This window comes from Balaenoptera musculus, chromosome 2, assembly GCF_009873245.2.
Source record: "Balaenoptera musculus isolate JJ_BM4_2016_0621 chromosome 2, mBalMus1.pri.v3, whole genome shotgun sequence".
Lineage (NCBI taxonomy): Eukaryota > Metazoa > Chordata > Mammalia > Artiodactyla > Balaenopteridae > Balaenoptera > Balaenoptera musculus.
The window spans coordinates 140,713,247-140,739,353 of NC_045786.1; the positions used below are offsets into that span (position 1 = coordinate 140,713,247).

Genomic DNA, 26,107 nt, shown 5'->3' on the forward strand with positions numbered 1-26,107 from the left:
TATTAAATTATCACAAGGAGAGGGTATATTATATGCCAACAACCATGTCCATTCATAAAAATGAGATTTATCACAGCAGTCATAGTATAAAACATTTGGTTCTTTTTATTGTAAATGTATCATCCATTCCTTTTGCTGATGTTCTGTGGCTAAGTGTTATGTACTTTTTTGATTACATTTCTCTTTCCTACTGAGATATAACTAGTTTGAGCAAATCACTGAACTGTGGGCTGAGACTCCTTCTCTTTGGTAACAATGGACATCTTTCAGAGCACAGTGGTACTTTGAGCATCATAGGTCTGTTTTACCTGGACTTGACAGGTTTCCTAGACAATGAATTTGGTGTCTTGATGAAAGAAATCTGCTAAACTGGTGTAAGATGCATGCATTTTTGGCATACTGTTTCTTATTGTGTTAGTTTAACTTATTGAAAGTCACTTCTCAGACAGAAGCAACTAATATGAGATTTAATGCTGGGTGTTTGACATTTCAAAATTAAGTAATATTAGCTAAGTGAAAAAAAAATTTTTCTCTATTTATAAACTGGATAATCCTGAACGATTGCACAGTCCAACCCAAATAATCTTAAATGAATTGGTTGCATGGTGTAGTTTACAAATTTGAAAAACTTGCTCTTAGGCCTTGCCTGATGAACTTTATGTATAAATACAAATATACAAATTAAATATATTTGTTAAGGTTATCTAGCTTGAATACTGCTCGTCAGTATTCTTTTTCTTAAATTCTAGTTTGACTCAAAATCAATGTTGTAATTATGATGATTATGACTATTGGTATGTTTAAAGGGACACATAGGTTAACTTTACAACATTCAAAGTTAGGCAGGGAATTTCTGCTTTGTAGGGTATGGGAAGCTAATGTTAATTTATTGTCAGGGAAGAGAACTTAAATAATACTAGTGTTTTGTTTTTGAATGTAAACTTCTGGAAAAATTTTTTTTTAATGAGCTAGCAAGTACGATTATTATATTCATCAGCTAAGAACTGAATAACTTTAGTTTCAGCCCTGACTCTGTCGTTACTTAGTTGTATGACCTTGGGAAAATCCCTATGGGCTTTAGTTTCTTCACTTTTTATTTTATTTAAAAAAAATTTTTTATTGAAGTATAGTTGATTTACAGTATTGTGTAAGTTTCAGGTGTACAGCACAGCAATTCAGTTATATATATAACTGAATATATATATATATATTCTTTTTCAGATTCTTTTCCCGTATAGGTTATTACATAATATTGAGTAAAGTTCCCTGTGCTATAGAGTAGGTTCTTTGTTGGTTATCTATTTTATACATAGTAGTGTGTTTATGTTAATCACTGCCTCCTGATTTATTCCTCCTCCCACCCTCCTTTCCCCTTTGGTAACCATAAGTTTTTTTCCTGTGTCCATGAGTCTCTTTCTGATTTGGAAATAAGTTCATTTCTGTCTTTTTTTTTTTTTCCTTTTAGATTCCACATATAAGCAATGTCATATGATATTCACTTTTTAAATAGTGGAGTTGAACTCCTAGTTTATCTCTGAAATCCCGATCACTTCTAAAATTTGGTGACATTTTAAGATTCTTCGCCCCCTCCCCCCAGGCCAAGATAGTTTTGAATTACATTTAAATTTACCTTTTATTTTTTTCTAAATATGAATATGGCTTTAGGACTTTGAAATTGAGAGGGTACAAGTTCTAAACCAGAGAGAATCTTCTTAATAATCCCTTTGCTGGCCACAGTGTATGACCTAAGGAAGGAATTAGGGGTTCTAGGCCAGTGTGAGATAGGAATAATATTTTATGTGTATGTATGTATTTGTTATGTATGCATTTAAAGGTATATATATATATATGTATATGCATGTAAGTGTATATAATTCACTCTCCTGCTATCAACTAATGTTATCATTAAGTCCCAGTAGGCAGGCATTGCGTACCTGGATATAGGGATTAAGGCCTTTACAAGTGTTCCTTTTCCTCTTCTAGCTGTAAGGCTGGAACTAGCATGTATTCCTGCTCCTTCAAGAGTAGAGCCATCCCTACCCCCTGTGCTTCCCTCTCCTAGCTACAGTGAGTTTCCACCAGGCTATTATGGTTTTGATGTACTTCTCCCTATGTATTAAGGATTTTGTTCCTTATGTTAGTGCAGGGTAGGTTCTTGTTTCATCACAGAAAGAATTCAGAGATGAGACATGGAGGCCAAGTAAACAAAGTGAGGATTTATTGAGTGACAGTATAACTCTCTGAAGGGAAAGCTGGTAGGCTCAGGTGAGCCCCAGAGTTCCTTTTAGCAAGATGGTTATATGGGATGTGAAAATGATTGGGTGGAATATTCATCGAGGAGGGAGGAGTTTTGGGGGTAATTTCCTGGTTTTCATCCCAGCCCACCTTCCTGAGGGGAGGGGAAGTTTTTGTCCTTATTTGGTCTTCTTGGATCTGTCATGGCATCAGGTGCATGATGGATACTGCTCTGGTTGCAAGGCTAATTCTGTGGAAATGAGGGAATAATGAGCAAAAGGTTACTTTCAGATTCTGGAGGTTCCTGCCTTTCTTTCTTTGCCTCTAGGACCCCTGTTATCACAAGATGTATGGTTTCCTGTCACATGACCTGTGACATGCTCACTGAGAACTAGCTTCTCTGCTCACATCTGGCTAACTGCCTACTCTAACAATTAGGGGAGATAATCCAGATGAGTGTGGTTAAAGTTTCCCACCTAGGTTAATTAGCAATTTTATTCCAAGTTGTATTTGGACTAAATTATTTTTTGACTTCTTAACTTGCTTTATTCTGTGGGCTAATGTTGAAACATATTTGTTCTAGAGACTGACAGTTTTAGGGATGCTGGAACTGCCTTTCTCTGGACTGGATGTACTTTGATTCTTTTTTTTTTTTTTTTAGTCAGTCATCAATTTTATACACATCAGTGTATACATGTCAATCCCAATCGCCCAATTCAGCACATCCCATCCCCACCCCACCGCGGTGTCCCCCGCTTGGTGTCCATACGTTTCTTCTCTACATCTGTGTCTCAACTTCTACCCTGCAAACCGGTTCATCTGTACCATTTTTCTAGGTTCCACATACATGCGTTAATATACGATATTTGTTTTTCTCTTTCTGACTTACTTCACTCTGTATGACAGTCTCTAGATCCATCCACATCTCAACAAATGACTCAATTTCGTTCCTTTTTATGGCTGAGTAATATTCCATTGTATATAGGTACCACACCTTCTTTATCCATTCGTCTGTCGATGGGCATTTAGGTTGCTTCCATGACCTGGCTATTGTAAATAGTGCTGCAGTGAACATTGGGGTGCATATGTCTTTTTGAATTATGGTTTTCTCTGGGTATATGCCCAGTAGTGGGATTGCTGGATCATATGATAATTCTATTTTTAGTTTTTTAAGGAACCTCCATATTGTTTTCCATAGTGGCTGTATCAATTTACATTCCCACCAACAGTGCAAGAGGGTTCCCTTTTCTCCACACCCTCTCCAGCACTTGTTGTTTGTAGATTTTCTGATGATGCCCATTCTAACTGGTGTGAGGTGATACCTCATTGTAGTTTTGATTTGCATTTCTCTAATAATTAGTGATGTTGAGCATCTTTTCATGTGCTTCTTGGCCATCTGTATGTCTTCTTTGGAGAAATGTCTATTTAGATCTTCTGCCCATTTTTGGATTGGGTTGTTTGTTTCTTTAATATTGAGCTGAATGAGCTGTTTATGTATTTTGGAGATTAATCCTTTGTTTGTTGATTCGTTTGCAAATATTTTCTCCCATTCTGAGGGTTGTCTTTTCGTCTTGTTTATGGTTTCCTTTGCTGTGCAAAAGCTTTGAAGTTTCGTTAGGTCCCATTTGTTTATTTTTGTTTTTATTTCCATTACTCTAGGACGTGGATCAAAAAAGATCTTGCTGTGATTTATGTCAAAGAGTGTTCTTCCTATGTTTTCCTCTAAGAGTTTTATAGTGTCCGGTCTTACATTTAGGTCTCGAATCCATTTTGAGTTTATTTTTGTGTATGGTGTTAAGGAGTATTCTAATTTCATTCTTTTACATGTAGCTGTCCAGTTTTCCCAGCACCACTTATGGAAGAGACTGTCTTTTCTCCATTGTGTAGTCTTGCCTCCTTTGTCATAGATTAGTTGACCATAGGTGCGTGGGTTTATCTCTGGGCTTTCTATCTTGTTGCATTGATCTATGTTTCTGTTTTTGTGCCAGTACCATATTGTCTTGATTACTGTAGCTTTGTAGTATAGTCTGAAGTCAGGGAGTCTGATTCCTCCAGCTCCGTTTTTTTCCCTCAAGACTGCTTTGGCTATTCAGGGTCTTTTGTGTCTCCATATAAATTTTAAGATGATTTGTTCTAGTTCCATAAAAAATGCTATTGGTAATTTGATAGGGATTGCATTGAATCTGTAGATTGCTTTGGGTAGTATAGTCATTTTCACAATATTGATTCTTCCAATCCAAGAACATGGTATATCTCTCCATCCGTTGGTATCATCTTTAATTTCTTTCATCAGTGTCTTATAGTTTTCTGCATACAGGTCTTTTGTCTCCCTAGGTAGGTTTATTCCTAGGTATTTTATCCTTTTTGTTGCAGTGGTAAATGGGAGTGTTTCCATAATTTCTCTTTCAGATTTTTCATCATTAGTGTATAGGAATGCAAGAGATTTCTGTGCATTAATTTTGTATCCTGCAACTTTACCAAATTCATTGATTAGTAGTCTTCTGGTGGCATCTTTAGGATTCTCTATGTATAGTATCATGTCATCTGCAAACAGTGACAGTTTTACTTCTTCTTTTCCAATTTGTATTCCTTTTATTTCTTTTTCTTCTCTGATTGCCGTGGCTAGGACTTCCAAAACTATGTTGAATAATAGTGGTGAGAGTGGACATCCTTGTCTTGTTCCTGATCTTAGAGGAAATGCTTTTCAGTTTTTCACCGTTGAGAATGATGTCTGCTGTGGGATTTTCATATGTGGCCTTTATTATGTTGAGGTAGGTTCCCTCCATGCCCACTTTCTGGAGAGTTTTTCTCATAAATAGGTGTTGAATTTTGTCAAAAGCTTTTTCTGCATCTATTGCGATGATCATATGGTTTTTATTCTTCAATCTGTTAATATGGTATATCACATTGATTTGCGTATATTGAAGAATCCTTGCATCCCTGGGATAAATCCCACTTGATCGTGGTGTATGATCCTTTTAATGTGTTGTTGGATTCTGTTTGCTAGTATTTTGTTGAGGATTTTTGCATCTATATTCATCAGTGATATTGGTCTGTCATTTTCTTTTTTTGTAGTGTCTTTGTCTGGTTTTGGTATCAGGGTGATGGTGGCCTCATAGAATGAGTTTGGGAGTGTTCCTTCCTCTGCAATTTTTTGGAAGAGTTTGAGAAGGATGGGTGTTAGCTCTTCTCTAAATGTTTGATAGAATTCACCTGTGAAGCCATCTGGTCCTGGACTTTTGTTTGTTGGAAGATTTTTAATCACAGTTTCAATTTCGTTACTTGTGATTGGTCTGTTCATATTTTCTGTTTCTTCCTGGTTCAGTCTTGGAAGGTTATACCTTTAAGAATTTGTCCATTTCTTCCAGGTTGTCCATTTTATTGCCATAGTGTTGCTGGTAGTAGTCTCTTAGGATGCTTTGTATTTCTGCGGTGTCTGTTGTAACTTCTCCTTTTTCATTTCTAATTTTATTGATTTGAGTCCTCTCCCTCTTTTTCTTGATGAGTCTGGCTAATGGCTTATCAATTTTTTTTATCTTCTCAGAGAACCAGCTTTTAGTTTTATTGATCTTTGCTATTGTTTTCTTTGTTTCTATTTCATATATTTCCCCTCTGATCTTTATGATTTCTTTCCTTCTGCTAACTTTGGGTTTTGTTTGTTCTTCTTTCTCTAGTTTCTTTAGGTGTAAGGTTAGATTGTTTACTTGAGATTTTTCTTGTTTCTTTAGGTAAGCTTGTATAGCTATAAACTTCCCTCTTAGAACTGCTTTTGCTGCATCCCATAGGCTTTGGATCGTGGTGTTTTCATTGTCATTTGTCTCTAGGTATTTTTTGATTTCTCCAGTGATCTCTTGGTTACTTAGTAACGTATTGTTTAGCCTCCATGTGTTTGTGCTTTTCACGTTTTTTCCCCTCTAATTCATTTCTAATCTTCTAGCGTTGTGGTCAGAAAAGATGCTTGATATGATTTCAATTTTCTTAAATTTACTGAGGCTTGATTTGTGACCCAAGATGTGATCTATCCTGGAGAATGTTCCCTGCGCACTTGAGAAGATAGTGTAATCTGTTGTTTTCAGATGGAATGTCCTATAAATATAAACGAAATCTATCTGGTCTGTTGTGTCATTTAAAGCTTGTGTTTCCTTAGTGTATTTTTCATTTCAGTTATTGTATTGTTTATCTCTGTTTGTTTGTTCTTTAATTCTTCTAGATCTTCGTTAAACATTTCTTGCATCTTCTCAGTCTTTGCCTCCATTCTTATTCCGAGGTCCTGGATCATCTTCACTATCATTATTCTGAATTCTTTTTCTGGAAGGTTGCCTATCTCCACTTCATTTAGTTGTTTTTCTGGGGTTTTATCTTGTTCCTTCATCTGGTATATAGCCCTCTGCCTTTTCATCTTGTCTATTTTTCTGTGAATGTGGTTTTTATTCCACAGGCTGCAGGATTGTAGTTTTTCTTACTTCTGCCGTCTGCCCTCTGGTGGTTGAGGCTATCTAAGAGGCTTGATGGGAGGCTCTGATGGTGGGTAGAGCTGACTGTTGCTGTGGTGGTCAGAGCTCAGTAAAACTTTAATCCACTTGACTGTTGATGGGTGGGGCTGGGTTCCCTCCCTGCTGGTTGTTTGCCTGAGGCAGCCCCACACTGGAGCCTACCTGGGCTCTTTGGTGGGGCTAATGACAGACTCTGGGAGGGCTCACGCCAACGAGTACTTCCCAGAACTTCTGCTGCCAGTGTCCTTGTCCCCACGGTGAAACAGAGCCACCCCCCACCTCTGCAGGAGACCTTCCAACACTAGCAGGTAGGTCTGGTTCAGTCTCCCCCGGGGTCACCGCTCCTTCCCCTGGGTCCAGATGCGCACACTGTTTTGTGTGCGCCCTCCAAGAGTGGGGTCTCTGTTTCCCCCAGTCCTGTTGAAGTCCTGCAATCAATTCCCACTAGGCTTCAAAGTCTGATTCTCTATGAATTCCTCCTCCCGTTGCCGGACCCCCAGGTTGGGAAGCCTGACGTGGGGCTCAGAATCTTCGCTCCAGTGGGTGGACTTCTGTGGTATAAGTGTTCGCCAGTCTGTGAGTCACCCACTCACCAGTTATGGGATTTGATTTTACTCTGATTGCGCCCCTTCTACCGTCTCATTGTGGCTTCTCCTTTGTCTTTGGATGTGGGGTATCTTTTTTGGCGAGTTACAGTGTCTTCCTGTCGATGATTGTCCAGCAGCTAGTTGTGATTCTGGTGTTCTCGCAAGAGGGAGTGAGAGCACGTCCTTCTACTCCGCCATCTTGGTTCCTCTCCTCTACTTTGATTCTTTTGATCACAATGAGATTTAAATTTCAGTACACTAGGAAACAGAAACCTATGAAAAGGATTTCTCCCACCCTTTATTTCCTATCCAAAGGAGTGTAAACAATACCTCTACTTTTCTGTACCCACCTGAAGGTGGGAATTGTCCAAAAAGTCCTTGTAATGAGAACTAGCTTTATTAGCATAAAAATTGTAGGTTGACCAACAGGAGAGTTTTGCCTGTAATCTGTGTGCAGGCATCTGTAGATACTAGCAAATGACTGCTCCAGCAAAAGGAAGTGTTCTGACCTTTCTCTATGGCAGAAATTGTGGGGTCCAGTGACAACTTCTCTTTGCCTTGTTTAGAAAACTAGGAGATGGATTTGTCCTATAATCTATATAGGGGGACAAATATATCAAACATGAAAAAGAGAAATAAGAGATCTTTAAACACAGAATTTGCAGAAGTTACTCATTTTATCTTAGGGAAAAAATGTAATCCATCTTGTAGGAAAGGGTGCAGGGACTTTTTATACCTTGCCTAGGAATGAGGGTTATTATTTGCTAGTCCCATTTGTTTCCACAGGGTCAAATTGTTACATGATGGTACCAGGAATCTTAGACCTCAAGTATTACTTCTTAATTAATATAAAACTAGAGAGCTAAAATATTTTAAAAATAGAGAATACTTTTATCTAAATTCTTGAGATATGAATAAGAGGACCTAACAATTTGTTTTCTTTTGTTCATTTGGTAAAAGAAAAATGATTAGGAATGGGGAGATGTTTCTCTCAAATTTTTAGTTAAAATCATATGACTTCTGATTAACATAAGATTTTGTCCCAAACTATGAAGGCACTGAACACTGAGATGAGTTGTTAAACATTCTTATGACTAATATGTTAACAGTTTTACAGTTAAAACAAGAGTGTATTTTATGTTTAAAAATATAAGGTAAAGTTTGCTTTACTATTGCAATACTGCCATATTCTTACCTATAATTCATTGGTGTTTAATTGTAGAGAATTAGGCTTTGTTCCTTTGAAATATATGACCATTGGAAATAAGAATCAAAGGATTTTTTTGGTTTGTTTTTGGTTTTGTTGTTTTTACCTTTTTTTGGTAGTAGTAGTTTTTGATCTGTTCTAGTAGTTGCCAAAAGTTCACTCTAAATTTAAGTTAAATACCACAAAGTAAGCATTTCCAATGTAAGAAAAATAGCATATCCTCTGGTATGCCATTTTTAGTACTGAGTGACGAAAGCAAAAGCAAGGGCTTGAAACACACACTATAGTCATAAAATGGTAGGACTGAAAAGGGCTTTAGAAATTATCCACTCTAACTCCTTCCCTTTTAAAATTATTATCTTTGGATAGATGAATAACTGTTCTGAACCTTGATTTACTTTTATATAATTTGGCAACAGACTTGTTGAGCCTTATGTGACTGTTATGATTAAATATAAAAAGATGACAATTTTAAAATGTTAATGATTATTATTGTTGTAACCAGTTATTACTACCCTAATTTTTAAAAATCAAGAAAAACAGTAGTAAAAGATATCACACATAAAACTACAAAACACAAGTAACACTTGAACAGAAAATTTTGACTCCAAACCCTTGCTTTTGTGTGTGAACTAACAGCTATTAACTTATATTTTTTATTCTTAATTTCGTTTTAGTCATTTTACTATACATAAATAATCTGAGATTTAAAGTAAGGAAATACTGAAAACATGAAACTAAAATATAGTGCTAGATTTGAGAAATTCTTTCAAGACTTTCAGGAAAAAAAGAAACAATATAAGATAAAAATGAAAGAAAAAGCAAAAAGAAAATTCATTTTTTAATTTTCTATTTATTTTAGGATTTTCTTCTTTTTAATACCATCAGTTTATCAATCCTAAAGATTCTTCTTTCTTCATTAGGAGTGATAATTATTTTAACACCTACTGAACTCATATCATCTCATGTCATTTTTTTAAAAAAAGTCTTCCTTCATTCCCCTACCTTTAAATTTTATATTACTGGGAATTTAGTTAATTCATCTTCTTGCCTTAAAGAACCTTAAAGTATTTTTGACATTTGAGTTATCTTTAGCCTACTTTTAAAAGTCTCTGGAAAAAGAGATTCCACTATTTCACTGATATCCATTCAGGTATTTAATAGCACTCATTGAAGAGATATTTCCATTTAATCAAATAGGTAGGCATAAAAGAGACATAAATCCTTGTATCTTGGGTATTTTCTTAATTCTGCAACTGACTTTAGAAGATAGCTAGGCTGTTTTATGAGGGAATAAAAATAACTAAGGAATTGTATCGACTGTGCCTCTGACACATAGTAAGCAGATAGTATTTTTTTTATTGTCTACTTTTTCCCAGTGTAGGTTGTATGGGTTCCTAAACTATCCGTAGTGTTAACTTAATGTAAACCTTTTGACCCCACTAGACTGAGCTCCTTGAAGGAAGGAATTTCTTCTTCATCTGTAAGATCTTTAATCAGGCACAGCCCTGGGAGGTAGTCAGTCAGCTTTTGTTTGTTGGTTTGTTTTCTGAACTGGAGTTATTTTGAGTTTTAGAGGCTTAAGAGTGTTTATAGACTCCTAAATATTTTGTAGAATAAAGCAGAGGACATCATATTTTGGGGCAATGACAACATTTCTCTTGGCAGCACAGGGCTGTTGATAGTTAAGGAATGTGAGACTTAACAGAGACTTAGCCTCTTTGAAACTTTGTAGCATAGATTTGCCTGTAGATGCGGACTTTGGAAAATAAATCCTATAGGTAAGAGAGTAACCAAAAGGTGTGGCAGGCTAGGTTGTCTTTAAAAGTGTTGTGGGCACTACATTTTTAAATGGAGCTAGCGCCAATCAGGCAGGGCATTTCAGGAAATTCAATATAGGTAACCATCATGAAGGGATGTAATTATTACCTTGGAGCCAAATTTTGCCATTTAGCAGAGTCCTGGGATATGAATTTAGACCCCCCAGATAAGGAACTGGTAAGAAAACAGAAGCAGGCACTAAAGCAGAATCCAACCCTGGAATCTTGTGCATACTAGGTTAGAGAAAGCTGAGGCTCCAGAGCAACATTAGAGCATAGAGGTGGTATCTTATCTTTAGATTTGTTTAGCAGTCCAGAGGACTTGGGATGGTGGTGCAGCAGTGGCTCTATGTCATTACTTGGTCTGGAAGGGTGACTAATGCTAAGCCCTAATGGATAAATAGGTAAGGCTATTTAATACTGAGTTGCTTTCTTCTGGAATCTTCCAGGGGCCCATTTTGTCGAGATATAGAGCAAGAAAATGAGAGAGGGGTGGGATGCAGAGCTGATCAATCTAGGAGGATTGCCTTGATTCCTGTTTAAATCCCTAGGGATTTGTTTGGATCTTGACAATACAGGTTCACAGAAAATATTTGTTGAATGACTGACTAAATGTAAATGGTCACTTGGATGCCCTAGGGCTATTCATACAACCTAGTTTAAGTTATATGGATCATTTCCTTTATGTGATTATGGAAATAATAAACTCATCACCTCAGAACTTGAATGTAAAATCTGGGAGTTAAATTACTGATCTGGGTAGTAGGTTTTATTGGTATCACTTTTGTTGCTTTTGTTCATTGATGTATACCCTATTCAGTAAATAATTATTGAATACATTTTGTTGCTGTATACTATGTTTAGTGATTAATTTTATTTTGTGTCTTTTTTCAGTAGGTGTTTTTTGAGAGTCACTGTGGGATCTATAAAGTGTAAGTGTAAGTGTAAGATCTTATCTATAAAGTGTAAGGTCTCTGCCAATAAGGAGCTGAAGTGACAGTAGCTAACTCAGAGGAAGTTAGATAACTGCAAGTCAGTAAATGCAGTGAGTGATGTTTCAGAAGAAAATATTTGTAACTGTACATTCAAAACTTGATAATGGCAACCTAGTTAGTATTTTGAAAACATTATTCTCTAATAAAGGCACTGTTAAAAGAAATAGAAAGTACTGTTATTTCACATTTTAATTAGAGGAAAGAGAACCAATTTATTTTTGAGTAGAGGTGTTATTAGATCACTCATTAATATTTCCAAAAGAAAATTTACAGAATTCTAGTTAAGCTGCAGTAGGAAGGAAGTAAATGTTTTGTAAATAATCATTCACTATATTTAAGATTTGATTGGTTCAATGCATTAATTAATACAGGTGTTCAGGATACTGTTTTATATTTTTGGGTGAAAGCACATTAGTGTTAGTTAAGTTTGTGTGCCCTGTTTTTTGTATTAGATCCATTTTAATTTAATGAGAACAGTGCCATCTACTGAGTCACCAACATGATTTAACATCTGTTATTTACAAGGAAAAAAAAGAGGGAAATATACTTCTATTCGGTTATTTTTCTTTCTTATTTTATTTTTAAATCTAATTGTTCAGTGTCAAAAGAAGTTTTAATGAAAGAATATGAGTAAACAGGTGCTTTGATGCTAAAAAATTCCTTGGTTGGAAATAGCATGTGAATTTGAGCTTTAAATACATTCTTTTTCTAGTACATTAAACAGATTGAATACTATCAAAAGCCTCTTGAACTACTTGTAGAATATATCACTTTATCCATCATCATCCCCATGCTTTCTTACTTTTATACTCCATATTCCATAAGCATATTTTTCTGCTTCTTAAGTCAAAGTTTTTTTAATAATGGATTGAATTCTTATCTTTTCAATTCAGTGGGGTAATTAAGTGAATTGTGAAAATTATCCCAATATCCCATCATTATATAAATTCATAGTATGTTTATAAACATATGGTTACATTTGGCCTTGAAAAGATATTCTAGGAAATCTCTATTTCCAAGAATAAAAAAGCATCTTGAAGAAAATGTTGTGCTGTATATTGTAGCTAAATTCAAATCATTCTAAGCACATGAAGAAGTATGTAATATATATATTTTTGATTTGTCATTCTTAATTTATTGATACTGAATTATGGCTGTGTTTAAACACCTCTGTTGATAGTTACCCATGACTGATGAAAAAGTTACTCTTCCTCAAGAACTAAGCAAACCTATTTTCCCCTGCATGAATAAATCTATTGGTATGCTAAGGAATTGGTTGTACACAACTGAAAGGGAAAACTGTCACTGTCATTGTGAAATTGAATTAAAATGTGATAGATCTTACTTTTCTCTGTTCCGTATACTTATCTCATTTCTGTTAACAGACCCCCTTCCTCCCCCAACACACACCATTGTGCTTTTGTTGAGGTTACCAAACATAATATTCTACCCTTGTTTATTGAGGTGGGGACTTAATCCAGATGTAGTCAATTATAATGCCCCATCCCACTGGCTATGGCAATATATCCAGGGGCAGACAGGAGTTCTAACCTACCAAAGCTCACCCTTCCATCTCCCACACCATGTAGATAGATAACCTATGTTTAGCTGGAGAGAATGAGATCCACTCACAGAGTGAAGAGGCAGAGATAATCCTGACTGTGTGGTCAACTCCCAGGTTCTAGTTCCTCTTGTCCCTGTAGTGGCCCTATATCTGGCCAGTTTTTGATACACTGAGATGTCTAGATATCCTATAATAACCATATCCTACTTCTCTTTTTAAAACTTAAGTTATATCATTTACAATCAAAATAAATCTTTATTTTTCATACTTAATGTTCCCAGTTCATTTTTTAAGCACATTTGCTGAGAAAGCTGACTCTGCTTTAGTCCTCAAATTTAAATCTTTTCCTACGGGCTAGAAAAGGCCTCCATTTTATCATTAAGTCAAGGGTTTAGAAACAAAATTTTCGGCTCAAGGGATACTTGTGTTTTTTTTTTTTTTTTTAAATTAATTAATTAATTAATTTATTTTTGGCTGTGTTGGGTCTTCGTTTCTGTGCGAGGGCTTTCTCTAGTTGCGGCAAGCGGGGGCCACTCTTCATCGTGGTGCGCTGGCCTCTCACTTTCGCAGCCTCTCTTGTTGCGGAGCACAGGCTCCAGATGCGCAGGCTCAGTAGTTGTGGCTCACGGGACTAGTTGCTCTGTGGCATGTGGGATCTTCCCAGACCAGGGCTCGAACCCGTGTCCCCTGCATTGGCAGGCGGATTCTCAACCAATGCACCACCAGGGAAGCCCGATACTTGTGTTTTATATTTTTATTACCACTCTTCTTTCAGTCTTGGAACATGTATAATACTTCTAATTAGTTTAGGAATGAGGGTGGGGATTTGGGAGGAAACCAGTGAAGTCAACAAATGTTTGAGATTCCAGGCATGGGACAGTTCTTGTAATGATAAAAGAAGTTTAGAAAATTCTCACTAAGGAAGGTTCTGAACACAGCCACCTTCCTTGAGAGTATCCTCTGCGTCTCTACCCTTTAACCTGGGACAGTCTTAGCAATGTGGGTGGAATTCTGGGTGAGTATCTTTGCCAACCTAAGATTTCTCCTTCTACTTCTTGTGGAGTATTTTTGGGCAAGTTATCTTCGTAAATGTGTATAGCCCTTCCCTGCTTCCTCCCTACCAATCTCTTGTCCTTCTGACCCTAAATAAAATGTCAAAAGGATTCCTTTGCCTTAAGCCATTCATTTGACATCTGCCTGCACAACTGTTAGATTGAGAACTAAGAAATTTCAGAGTCCCTAAAACCAATTCTGATTAGGCTAGTCACTTACTGTCTCAATACTTAACATTCACATCTTTAAATGAGTAAGTTAAACTAGTAGGTGATCTCATTAGTTTTTTCAGCTCTTGAGAAATCAACAGTTCTAAATAAATTGCTTGTTTTAATGACTTATCTTTTTGTTTCACTTAAACATATCATTAAGTGCCTACTGTGTACCAGTTACTGGACTAGGTGCTCTGGGGAATTAAATATAATATTCATTTCCTGTCAATAGAATTTTAAGCTATTTAGAGGATTAACCAGTGAGAAATATCAATTAAAAAACAACATGGTGTGGTGTAGTGTTTCTCAAAGTGTGTAACATTCAGATACTTGGGATAATGATAGAGATGTTCGAGACAGAGCATTAAATAACATCAAATTGCATAAAAACCTTTTCCGTTTTTCTCTTTCAATCCTTTTCCTTGTATCTATAAACATAAGCCCTTAACACCTCTTGAACACATTCTCCCTTTTTAACAAAGAGGGGCTCAGGCTCAGAACATTCTGTGGGCAACATTCTCTAGTAGAATTTAATGATATTCTACTGTTATCTTTACTGTTATATACATATATTTAATTTTTATTGGAGTATAGTTGATTTACAATGTTGTATTAGTTTCTGCTGTACAGCATAGTGAATCAGTTATACGTATACATATACTCACTCTTTTTTACATTCTTTTATAAATTGGGAGATTGGGATTGACATATATACTGTTATCTTTTATTTATGGCAAGTCATGCATTTTTCTCATTTGTGGTAATGATATAAAGGTTTTGTTTGGAAGTTTTTGTTTTAAAAAGTGAGTTGATTAAAAATGGCTAACATTGGAAATTTGGTATACTGTTTTAAGAACTGCCAAAATTAATGTCTTCCTTCTCTTGCCTGGATTGTTTTAATTTCTTTTAAATCACAACAAAGTAGAAATTTTAGGAGAGATGGTTCAAAGGTACTCATTCTTTATTCCTTATCAAATGTAACGTCTTAATATTTATGTGCTCTACTTTCAGTCATCTGTCTGAAAGTGGGACTCTTCACTTGTCCAAAGCGTGTTGGTTCCAGATATGATATTGTTCCTTCAATGATTAAGGGCAGAGGAGTACGGAAGGATTGTGCATAACCTTTACTAGGATAGATATTTTGGGTCCTATGGTGAAATTTAGTCATACGTTTATCCCTAGCGAAATCTCATCAGACTTCTCCTCAGGCAAAATTCCTTTAGTTTTTTTCTTCTGCTTTATTTGGTAATCAGATGGATAAGTCTCTTTCTACAATATCTTAGAAAGAGACTGGTCAGAACAGCAGGGAGTAGAATTTCTTAACTTCAGAAGGAGAATTTGCATGTGTTATTCATTTTCCCGTGGTGTAGATGTGACTGATATAATTTCGACCTTGATTGGCAAATCTTGCCATAATTTAATAATACGATAGGTTAATTGAAGAAGGAACGATTGTAACATGACACATTTGAAGGATTTCAGGTTCCCTGTATAGATTTAATTGCCTTGTAATTACATATAAATAATTGAAGATTGAGAAGCACTGGTGTAGTGGAAAGTGCACGGAATCTGTTGTTAGGATAAGTTGGATTTTCTTTGGCTCTACTACTAGCTGTAGTGACCTTGTTCAGGACCCTTAAGTTCTCTGTGTTTTTATCTTATTTAATTAATTAATTTATTTAATAAATTTATTGATTTATTTATTTTTGGCTGCGTTGCGTCTTCGTTGCTGCCCGCCTGCTTTCTTTAGTTGCGGCAAGCGGGGGCTACTCTTTGTTGTGGTGCGCGGGCTTCTCATTGTGGTGACCTCTCCTCTTGCGGAGCACGGGTTCTAGGCATGCGGGCTTCAGTAGTTGTGGCACGTGGGCTCAGTAGTTGTGGCTTGCGGGCTCTAGAGCGCAGGCTCAGTAGTTGTGGCACACGGGCTTAGTTGCTCTGCGCCATGTGGGATCTTCCCAGACCAGGGCTTGAACCCGTGTCCCCTGCATTGGCAGGCAGATTCTTAACCACTGCGCCACCAGGGAAGCCTCTCTGTGTTTTTAGATGGATTATAAATTTTGTAAAGTCCTTTCCAGCTCTAAAGTTTTGTAATAACCTACTATATACCCTACTTTAAGTTCCTTGCTACTCTAAGTGTAGTCTGTGGTCTAGTAACAATGTCATCTGGGAGTTAATTAGGAGCACAGAGTCTCAGGCCTCAATCCTAGACCTACTGAATCAGAATCTGCATTTTAACAAGATTCCTGGGTGATTACATGGAAATGAAAGTTTGAGAAGCACTGCTATAAACTACTTATGTATTTTAGTTGTTACCTGAATGTTCAGTTGCTCATCTGAACATAGGTGAAAGTGTATTAGAAGGCATAGGAATTGATTTGAGAAAAGGGAAATGTGGAGATTCATGTAGATTAGCATAACTGAAGAACAATTAAACTTGATAATACTGTTTCAAATTGTGAATTATTTAAATGGTTAGAATTCATTTTAGAGAAGAAAAGGGAATTAAAAAACAGTTCATCTCTTTAATACAGAAGAGAAAGATGATAGCCAGTGTTTATTAAGAATATACTAGTTTCAGGGGGGAGGGGAGGTGGGCAAGATGGCTACCGCCGAGTGATTCTGCCCGGATACCTCCGGCGGCCGCTGAGACACCGGGACGGGGGGTGCTGCCCCCACTGCCGCCCTTCTTCTTCTCCCCCGCCCCCAGAGACCCCCTCCTTCCCTTCCTCCTTCTACCTCGGTGGGGAGGGAGGGGAGGTGGGCCTGGTTCCTGGGACAGCATGTCGGACTCTGAGGAGGAGAGCCAAGACCGGCAACTGAAAATCGTCGTGCTGGGGGACGGCACCTCCGGGAAGACCTCCTTAGCTACGTGTTTTGCTCAAGAAACTTTTGGGAAACAGTACAAACAAACTATAGGACTGGATTTCTTTTTGAGAAGAATAATGTTGCCAGGAAACTTGAATGTTACTCTTCAAGTTTGGGACATAGGAGGGCAGACAATAGGAGGCAAGATGTTGGATAAATATATCTATGGAGCACAGGGAATCCTCTTGGTATATGATATTACAAATTATCAAAGCTTTGAGAATTTAGAAGATTGGTATTCTGTGGTGAAGAAAGTGAGTGAGGAGTCTGAAACTCAGCCACTGGTTGCCTTGGTGGGCAATAAAATTGATTTGGAGCATATGCGAACAGTAAAACCTGAAAAACACTTAAGGTTTTGCCAGGAAAATGGTTTTAGTAGCCACTTTGTCTCAGCAAAGACAGGAGACTCTGTCTTCCTGTGTTTTCAGAAAGTTGCTGCTGAAATCCTTGGAATCAAGTTAAACAAAGCAGAAATAGAACAGTCACAGAGGGTGGTGAAGGCAGATATTGTAAACTACAACCAGGAACCTATGTCAAGAACTGTTAACCCTCCTAGAAGCTCTATGTGTGCAGTTCAGTGAGCGCATTTTTCTTCTGTATTGATAGTTCTGGCTGCCCTTCGCCTCTTTGTGGGCTCGAGGACCTCTAGGAACTTGTTTTATCAGTGACCATCTCTGTAGTTCAGTTAACGCTTTCCTCTCAACTCGCTTCATCATTGCGTGTTGCCTCAGCCGCAGGCAGCTCCTTGGACTGGAAAGAATTCAACTTTGGGACCACACACTTTGAATTCAAAATGGAAAGCCCGTTCTCTGGAATGAGACTGCTTCATTGAAAAAGAATAATGTTGGTTCTCTTTATGTCCTCACTTCTTTTTTCCCTGATGTAAGTTGTTTTAAACAAATATGAAAACCATCTAAGTCTTGATCATCAGCCAGGATTTTGCCACAGCACAGTTTCATACTCTTATCTGAACTCATACCTGGCAAAGTATGCTTCAGAGTGCAAACATTTAAACGAGTAATATATTTTATCTACAGATACTTAAGAAGGCATTCTTCTGCTGTCTATTGTGAGTGAAAATATATAAAGCTGTATCTAACTGAAAATGCTTTAAATAAAGCTATAATAGAAATATTTTTTTCATTTTTTAAAAAAGAGCCTAAATTCTTTATATTTTAGCTGTAGCTCACAAAGTAGTGAGTATTGGATATTGTATTTTTATTATTGTATCATGATCATTACGTGTTGTGTAATACTCAGGTTAGATGGCTTTGTGAATTCTGATGAACGTTCAGCTGATGCTCCATGTGGACTTTCTCCTGCCAGCTGTGTAAGAGTACTTCCAGAATGAATTATGATGATTGTTGGATCATTGTGGATCAGACTGTACCTGATGTTCAGATGTTTTTCTCCTGCAAATAAATTTATTTAAATTACAAAAAAAAAAAAAAAAAAAGAATATACTAGTTTCAGGAATTCCCTGGTGGTCCAGTGGTTAGGACTCCGTGTTCTCACTGCCGAGGGCCTGGGTTCAATTCCTGGTCGGGGAATTAAGACCCCGGAAGCTGTGCAGCACGACCAGGTGGGGAAAGAAAAGGAATATACTAGTTTTAATTACATGATTGTATTATTCTGTTGGTAGCACCGTGGGATTGACATGAGGGTATTTTAACTTTTCCTGTTATTTCCACCAAAAATTCCCACCCCCCACCAAATCTTCCAAATAAATTTAAATTGCATATAGAAAGTATGCTTGCTGTGAAAATTTAAGTCTTTTAGCTTTATGCTCTTCCAGGCAGATTTCTATCCTGGAGTCCCTCTTACATAGATATCACTGGCATCATTGTACACATTTTCAAGATAAGAAGACAGGTTGCAGAGAGGTTTAGTAAATTGACTAAGGTCTCTCAGCTAATAAATGACTGAGCCATGATTCATATCTTAGGCTGACTGAGTTTAGTTTTTCTACCATTATACCTTACTGTTTCTCTCTTGAAAAAAAAATTCAAATTTATTACAAAATATCTAAAGGCTGAACATTTACTTTATAAAAGAATTATGCTTCCTTTAAAAACCATCAGAAGGCTTTCACAATCCTTTGTAAAGTAAAAATGACTTGCAACTTTTTAATTTCTTTATAACTTTTAGAGATACATGTAATGGAATAAGTGAAGTATGCTGGTATTATCAGTCAGAGTTCAGTAAGGGAAGCAGAACCATCATGAGTGTTATGGAATCAAGAATGTATTACAGATATAAAACCTTGTATAATTGTGGGAGAAACTGTCAAGTAAGAATCCTACAAGGGAAATTGGAAGTGCAGAGGAAAGTCACTAATCACCTATTCTGAGACATTGATGTTGGTGTATTAATTGGAGCTTGCAAGGGAATATGGGAAGCCAGGCATTTCAAACTATTAGAGTGGGATCACAAAGAATAGCTACTGGGTAAGTCTGTGGAAGGCTGTTGCCTGTGCTTCTGTCTTTCATCACATCTGACCATGACGATCTTCAGAAACTAATGGCTGCTGCTTCACCTCCGCCTTCCAAGTCTCATGGACATTTCTATGGATTAGCCCAGAACTACTCAGAGAAGAGGATTCTGGGAAACATAGTTTTGGCTTATCCAGGTGGACGTTATTAAATCACCACAATGTGTCTTATGACCTAATACTGAAAAAAGATGCTAAGTAATTGGTTGATGTTGTTATATACTATTAGCAAAGAATATGTTGACAAACTCCTTTCATGAATAATTCAGTGTGAGATTTTGGGTGAAATAGCAGTACTTCGGGGACTTTAGATTCTAATCATATCTTAGATTTATGGCCTAGTTGCTTAATTGTAGTCATGTTCTCTTCTATAAAAAGAAAGAGCCGGCTTCATTTGATAAATATTAGTAAAATAAATAAATGGAAATCTCTCAACTTCCCCCTAATGTTTTATTCTAAAAATGTTCTCACATACAGCAAAGGTGAAAGAATTTTACATTGAATATCTGTATAGCACCATCTAGATTCTGCTACTAATATTTTATTTTTCTTGTTTCATCAGTGTATCTAGCCATCTGTCTATCCCACATTCCGTCTATTAGTCCATTTTATTTTAGGTGCATTCAGAGTAAATTGCAGGGCTTCCCTGGTGGCGCAGTGGTTAAGAATCCGCCTGCCAGTGCAGGGGACATGGGTTCGAGCCCTGGTCCGGGAAGATCCCACATGCTGTGGAGCAACTAAGCCTGTGTGCCACAACTACTAAACCTGCGCTCTAGAGCCCATGTGCCACAAGTACTGAAACCCATGTGCCTAGAGCCCGTGCTCCGCAGCAAGAGAAGCCACCACAATGAGAAGCCCACACACTGCAACAAAGAATGGCCCCCACTTGCCACAACTAGAGAAAGTCTGCGCACAGCAATGAAGACCCAATGCAGCCAAAAAAAAAAAAAAACCAAAGTAAATTGCAGACATCAGTATGGTTCTTCCTAAATACTTCAGCATGCATGTTATAACTAGATTCAGCATTAATTTACAGGTTTCTTTTTTCTTTTTATGTAAAATTTACAGTGAAATAAACAAATCTCGTCTGTTTTCCCTAAGTTTTGACACGCGTATATCTGTGTAATCAAAATCCATATTGCTGTAGACTGTGTCCCACCCAAAATTCATAAATTGAAACCTAATCCCTAATGTGATGGTATTTCAAGGTGGGGCCTTTGGGAAGTGGTTAGGTCATAAGGGTGGAACCCTCATGAATGGGATTAGTGCCCTTATAAAAGATTCCAGAGAGCTCCCTTATCTCTTCCACCATGTGAGGACACAGCAAGAAAATGGCAGCCTGTGAACTAAGAAACAGGTCTTTGCCAGACACTGAATCTGCCAGTGCCTTAATCGTGGATTTGTCAACTGTGAGAAACATTTCTCTGCCCACAAGACAGAATATATGTTTTACTCTAAAACCATTATAGTTTTAGGCCTATTTATCTCAAATTAATTTTTGTGTATGATGTGAGGTAGATGAAACCTCTATACATTTGGATCAGTGAATGGAAATCACTATGGGTTATATTTTATCCAAACATACTAGATTTTATTTTTCCCCAAATATGATAAAACAGATGCTGTGGATGTTATTTGTTTAATGTGTTTCTGGGTTAAAAAAAAAATTGAGAGTGGAAATGATCACAAATCATATGACAGAGTCTTTCTAGCTGGCTCTAAGTTGACATTAGAAAATCAAGACCACTCTGGGAACAGAAATCTACATGTGGTAAATAATTTTGCTAGAGAAAGGGGCTGACTGTGGTGGATGACCTAATGTAATTCTGGTATAAAAATACTGTAAATGAACTTTATTATGATTTAGTGTCAGAGGTGAAATGCCTGCCTTTAAAGTTAAAGTGACCAATTATAATGTATGTGTTGAGACATACTTTCTTACATACTTTTATTTTTTCAACAGTCAAAGAAAGCAAATATGGACTTCCAAAAACTAAGAGTATTATCTGCTATTGTAATACCTACTAGGTGATTCAGTTTGTTTACCTTTGGTGGTAAGTTTCATAGCCAGCAAGCAGTGTCAGTGTAGGACTACATAAAGAAGTTGCTCTATTATTGAAAAATTTATGTCAAGTTGTATAAGTTTCTTAATCTGGCTCTGATGTACATTTTATCTTTCTTATACCAGACACAAAAATATTAATTTTAGCAATCTTTAGATCACAGTGTTACTTATGAGTGACAGGAAAGAAATATAAATGTAAATGAATGAAAAATAGCACTAAAACTACTCATTTAAGTATAATATTTTTCCAGTGTTTGGGTCATAGAAGTTATCAAATTTTTATGATTGTAAAATCTTTTATATGTATAAAAATTAAAGTTTATAGTAAAAATTCTTGGGCACATAGTAAATGCAACCATCATATTAGCAAAATTGTCATTTTTCAAATGTTCTCTTAGAACACTGAGATGATTTATGTGGTTTTTTTTTCTATGTTAGTTGATATGATCATATCAATTTTCTTCTATTGATATGGCACATTACGTTGATTTTTTTTTTTTTTTTTGAGTATTGAACAGTCTTGCGTACCTAGAATATATCCCATTTGGTCTTGGTGTGTAATTCTTTTTATATACTGTTATTCAATTTGTTAGCATTTTACTGAAGAGTTTTTGTATCTAAGTTCATGAGAGAGATTGCTGTGTAATTTTCTTTGTACTATTTTTGTCTGTTTCTGGGTCCAGGGTAATACTAGCTTCGTAAAATGAGCTGGGAAGTGTTCCCTTCTCTTCTCTGTGTCAGAAGGGATTTTGTAAAAATATTCTTTAAATATGTGGTAGAATCCTCCAGTGAAAACATCTGGGCCTGGAGATTTGGTTTCTTTTTTTTTTTAAACTTTTAAAGTTATGAATTCAGTTTCTTTAGTAAGAAGCTAATCAGATATGTAGACCTAATCAGATATTCAGGACTATTTCATCGTGGTTGTATTTAGTAGTTTGTGGTTTTGGAGGAATTGGTTCATTTCTTATAGTTTGTTGGATTTGTGAGTGTAACGTTATCTGTAGTATTCCTTTATTACCTTTTAATGGCTATGTGATCTTTACTACTGTTCTCCTTTATTCCTGATTTTAATGATTTGTATCTTCCCTATTTCTTTCTTTGTCAGTTTTGCTACAAGTTTTAAAATTTTATTAACCTTTTCAAAGAACCAGCTCTTTGTTTCATCAATTTCCTTTATTGTTTTCCAGATTTTAATTTTATTAAGTTTTGGTTTTATAATTTTCTTCCTTTTGCTTGCTGTGGGTACATTTTACCTGTTTTTTTTTTCTTCTTTTTTTAGTTTCTTGAAGTAGTTGGAGCTTGGATTACTGATTTGAAGCCTATCCTTTTTTCTGATATAAACATTTAGTGTTATGAATTTTCCTCTTGGTACTGCTCTAGCTGCACCCATAACTTGATAAGTTGTATTTTCATTTTTATTTAGTTCTATGTATTTTTAAATTCTTTTGAGAGTTCTTTCACCCCTAGGTTATTTAGGAGTATGTTCTTTAATTTCCAAGAGTTTGGAGATTTTCTTGTTGTCATTACATTATTGATTTCTAGTTTGATTCAGTTATAGTCAGAAAGCATACTCCGTATGATATCAATAATTTTAGTTTGTGAGGTTTATAATCTAGGATATAGTCTATCTTGGTGATTGTTCCATGGGAATTCGAAAAAAGTGTTTATTCTGTTGTTACTAGATGGAGAGGTCTATAAATGTCATTTAGATTCTATTGCTTGGTCATGTAGTACAGCTCAGTTCCTTCATATTTTTGCTGATTTTTCTGACTAGTAGTTCTTTCATATGCTGCAAGTGAGATGTTGAGGTCCCCAACTAAAATGTGGCTATGTCTATCTCTCCTTTTAGTTCTCAGTTTTTGTTTCATGTATTGGGAAGCTCTGTCATTTGATTCATACATATTTAGGATTCCTATGTCTTTTTGGTGGGTTGATCCTATTATCATAAGGTAAGATTCTGCTTTGTCCCTAGTAATTTTTATTGCTCCAAACTTTATCTGATAATAATGTATCCATCTTTGCTTTTTTAAATTAATATTTGCATGACATCTCCTTTTACATCCTTGTCTTTTAATCTACTTATGTTTGAAGTGAGTTTCTTGTAGACAGTGTATACTTTAGTTGTGTTTTTAAAATTCACTTTGCCAATTTCTGCCTTTGTGTGTGTGTGTGTGTGTTTGAACTGTTTACATTTAAAGTAATTATTTACATGTGAGGGCTCAAGTCTGCCATTTTATTATTTGTTTTCTGTTTGATCCCTTGTTTCTCATTATTCTATTTCTGTTTTCTTGGCTCCCGTATGGATTACTTGAACACTTTCTAGAATTTTACTTTGATTATAATGTATATCGTTATCCATATAATTTCTCCAAAACCAAAACTACTATACCCTTTGTATAGTTTTCTTAGTGGTTGTTATAGGTAGTATAATAAACGTACATACTTTATCATAGTCTACTGGTAGATGTAACCATTTTACCATTTCAAGTGAAGTGTAGAAAACTTAATTTCATTTAGACCACTTTGCCCTTATATTTAAAATATAATTGTTATAACTATTTCCTTTACTTGTATTGAGCACATCAGATTATGTTGTAATTTTTGCTTTTGCCATCAAATATGATTTTATAAATTCATGAGGAGGAGGATAGTCTGTTATATTTATTACTGTCATTACCTATTCCACTGGACTTCTTTCCTTTCTGAACTTCCAAGACTTCTTTTCTGTTTAGAGAACTTACTTCAATCATTCTTTAAAGGTATGTGTGCTAACGACAAGTTTGTCTGAGACTGTTTCCCACTCCTTTCTGAAGGATATTTTTGCTGAATATAGAATTTGTGGTTGATGCTTCTTTTCATTCAGTATTTGAAAAATGTTATGCCACTTCCTTCAGGCTTCCATGATGTCAGGTTAGAAATCCACTGTCATTGGAATTGGTGCTCCTCTATACATTGTTTCTTTCTGATTTCTTTCTTTATTTTTCTAAAAAAATTTTTAAAAATTGAAGTATATTTGTTTTTCTTTTGTTTTGTTTTCCCAGCACCATTTATTGAAGAGGCTGTCTTTTCTCCACTGTATATTCTTCTTTGTAACAGATTAAGTAACTATAGGTGCATGGGTTTATCTCTGGGCTTTCTATCTTGTACTCTTGATCTATATTTCTTTTTTTGTGCCAACCATAATTTTTTTTTTTTAATACAGCAGGTTCTTATTAGTTATCTATTTTATGCATATTAGTGTATATATGTCAATCCCAATCTCCCAATTCATCCCACCACCACCCCCGTGCCCCCTGCTTTACCCCCTTGGTGTCCATACGTTTGTTCTCTACATCTGTGTCTCTATTTTTGCCTTGCAAACCGGTTCATCTGTACCATTTTTCTGTATTCCACATATATGCGTTAATATATGATATTTGTTTTTCTCTTTCTGGCTTACTTCACTCTGTATGACAGTCTCTAGGTCCATTCATGACCCAATTTCGTTCCTTTGTATGGCTGAGTAATATACCATTGTATATACGTACCATATCTTTATCCATTCATCTTTCAATGAGCATTTGGTTTGCTTCCATGACCTGGCTATTATATAGTGCTGCACTGAACATTGGGGTGCATGTGTCTTTTTGAATTATGGTTTTCTTTGGGTATATGCCCAGTAGTGGGATTGCTGGGTCATATGGTAATTCTATTTTTAGTTTTTTAAGGAACTTCCATACTGTTCTCCATAGTGGCTGTATCAATTTACATTCCCACCAACTGTGCAGGAGGGTTCCCTTTTCTCCACACCCTCTCCAGCATTTGTTGTGTGTAGATTTTCTGATGGTGCCCATTCTAACTGGTGTGAGGTGATATCTCATTGTCGTTTTGATTTGCATTTCTCTAATAATTAGTGATGTTGAGCAGCTTTCCATGTGCCTCCTGGCCATCTGTATGTGTTCTTTGGAGAAATGTCTATTTAGGTCTTCTGCCCATTTTTTGATTGGGTTGTTTGTTTTCTTAATATTGAGCTGAATGAGCTGTTTATATATTTTGGAGATTAATCCTTTGTCCGTTGTTTTGTTTGCAAATATTTTCTCCCGTTGTGAGGGTTGTCTTTTCGTCTGTAATTTCCTTTGCTGTGCAAAAGCTTTTAAGTTTCATTAGGTCCCATTTGTTTATTTTTGTTTTTATTTCCATGACTCTAGAAGGTAGGTCACAAAAGATCTTGCTGTGATTTATGGCACAGAGTGTTCTTCCTGTGTTTTCCTTTAAGAGTTTTATGGTGTCTGGTCTTACATTTAGGTCTTTAATCCATTTTGAGTTTATTTTTGTGTATGGTGTTAGGGAGTGTTCTAATTTCATTCTTTTACATGTAGCTCTCCAGTTTTCCCAACACCACTTATTGAAGAGACTGTCTTTTCTCCATTGTATATCCTTGCCTCCTTTGGCATAGATTAGTTGACCATAGGTGTGTGGGTTTATCTCTGGGCTTTCTATCCTGTTCCATTGATCTATGTTTCTGTTTTTGTGCCAGTACC

At 36.2% G+C, this 26,107-nt stretch overlaps 2 protein-coding genes across 14 annotated transcripts in view; both read left to right on the top strand.

Annotated features, from left to right (window-relative positions):
• Window positions 1-26,107, top strand: part of GPHN (gephyrin) — a 633,631-nt gene that overhangs the window by 44,724 nt on the left and 562,800 nt on the right. The window lies entirely within an intron of this gene.
• On the top strand, window positions 16,752-18,487 carry LOC118890486 (ras-related protein Rab-28). The gene has a single exon (XM_036843418.1). It carries the CDS (start codon window positions 16,947-16,949, stop codon window positions 17,610-17,612), a length of 666 nt encoding a protein of 221 aa, XP_036699313.1. The 5' UTR covers window positions 16,752-16,946; the 3' UTR covers window positions 17,613-18,487.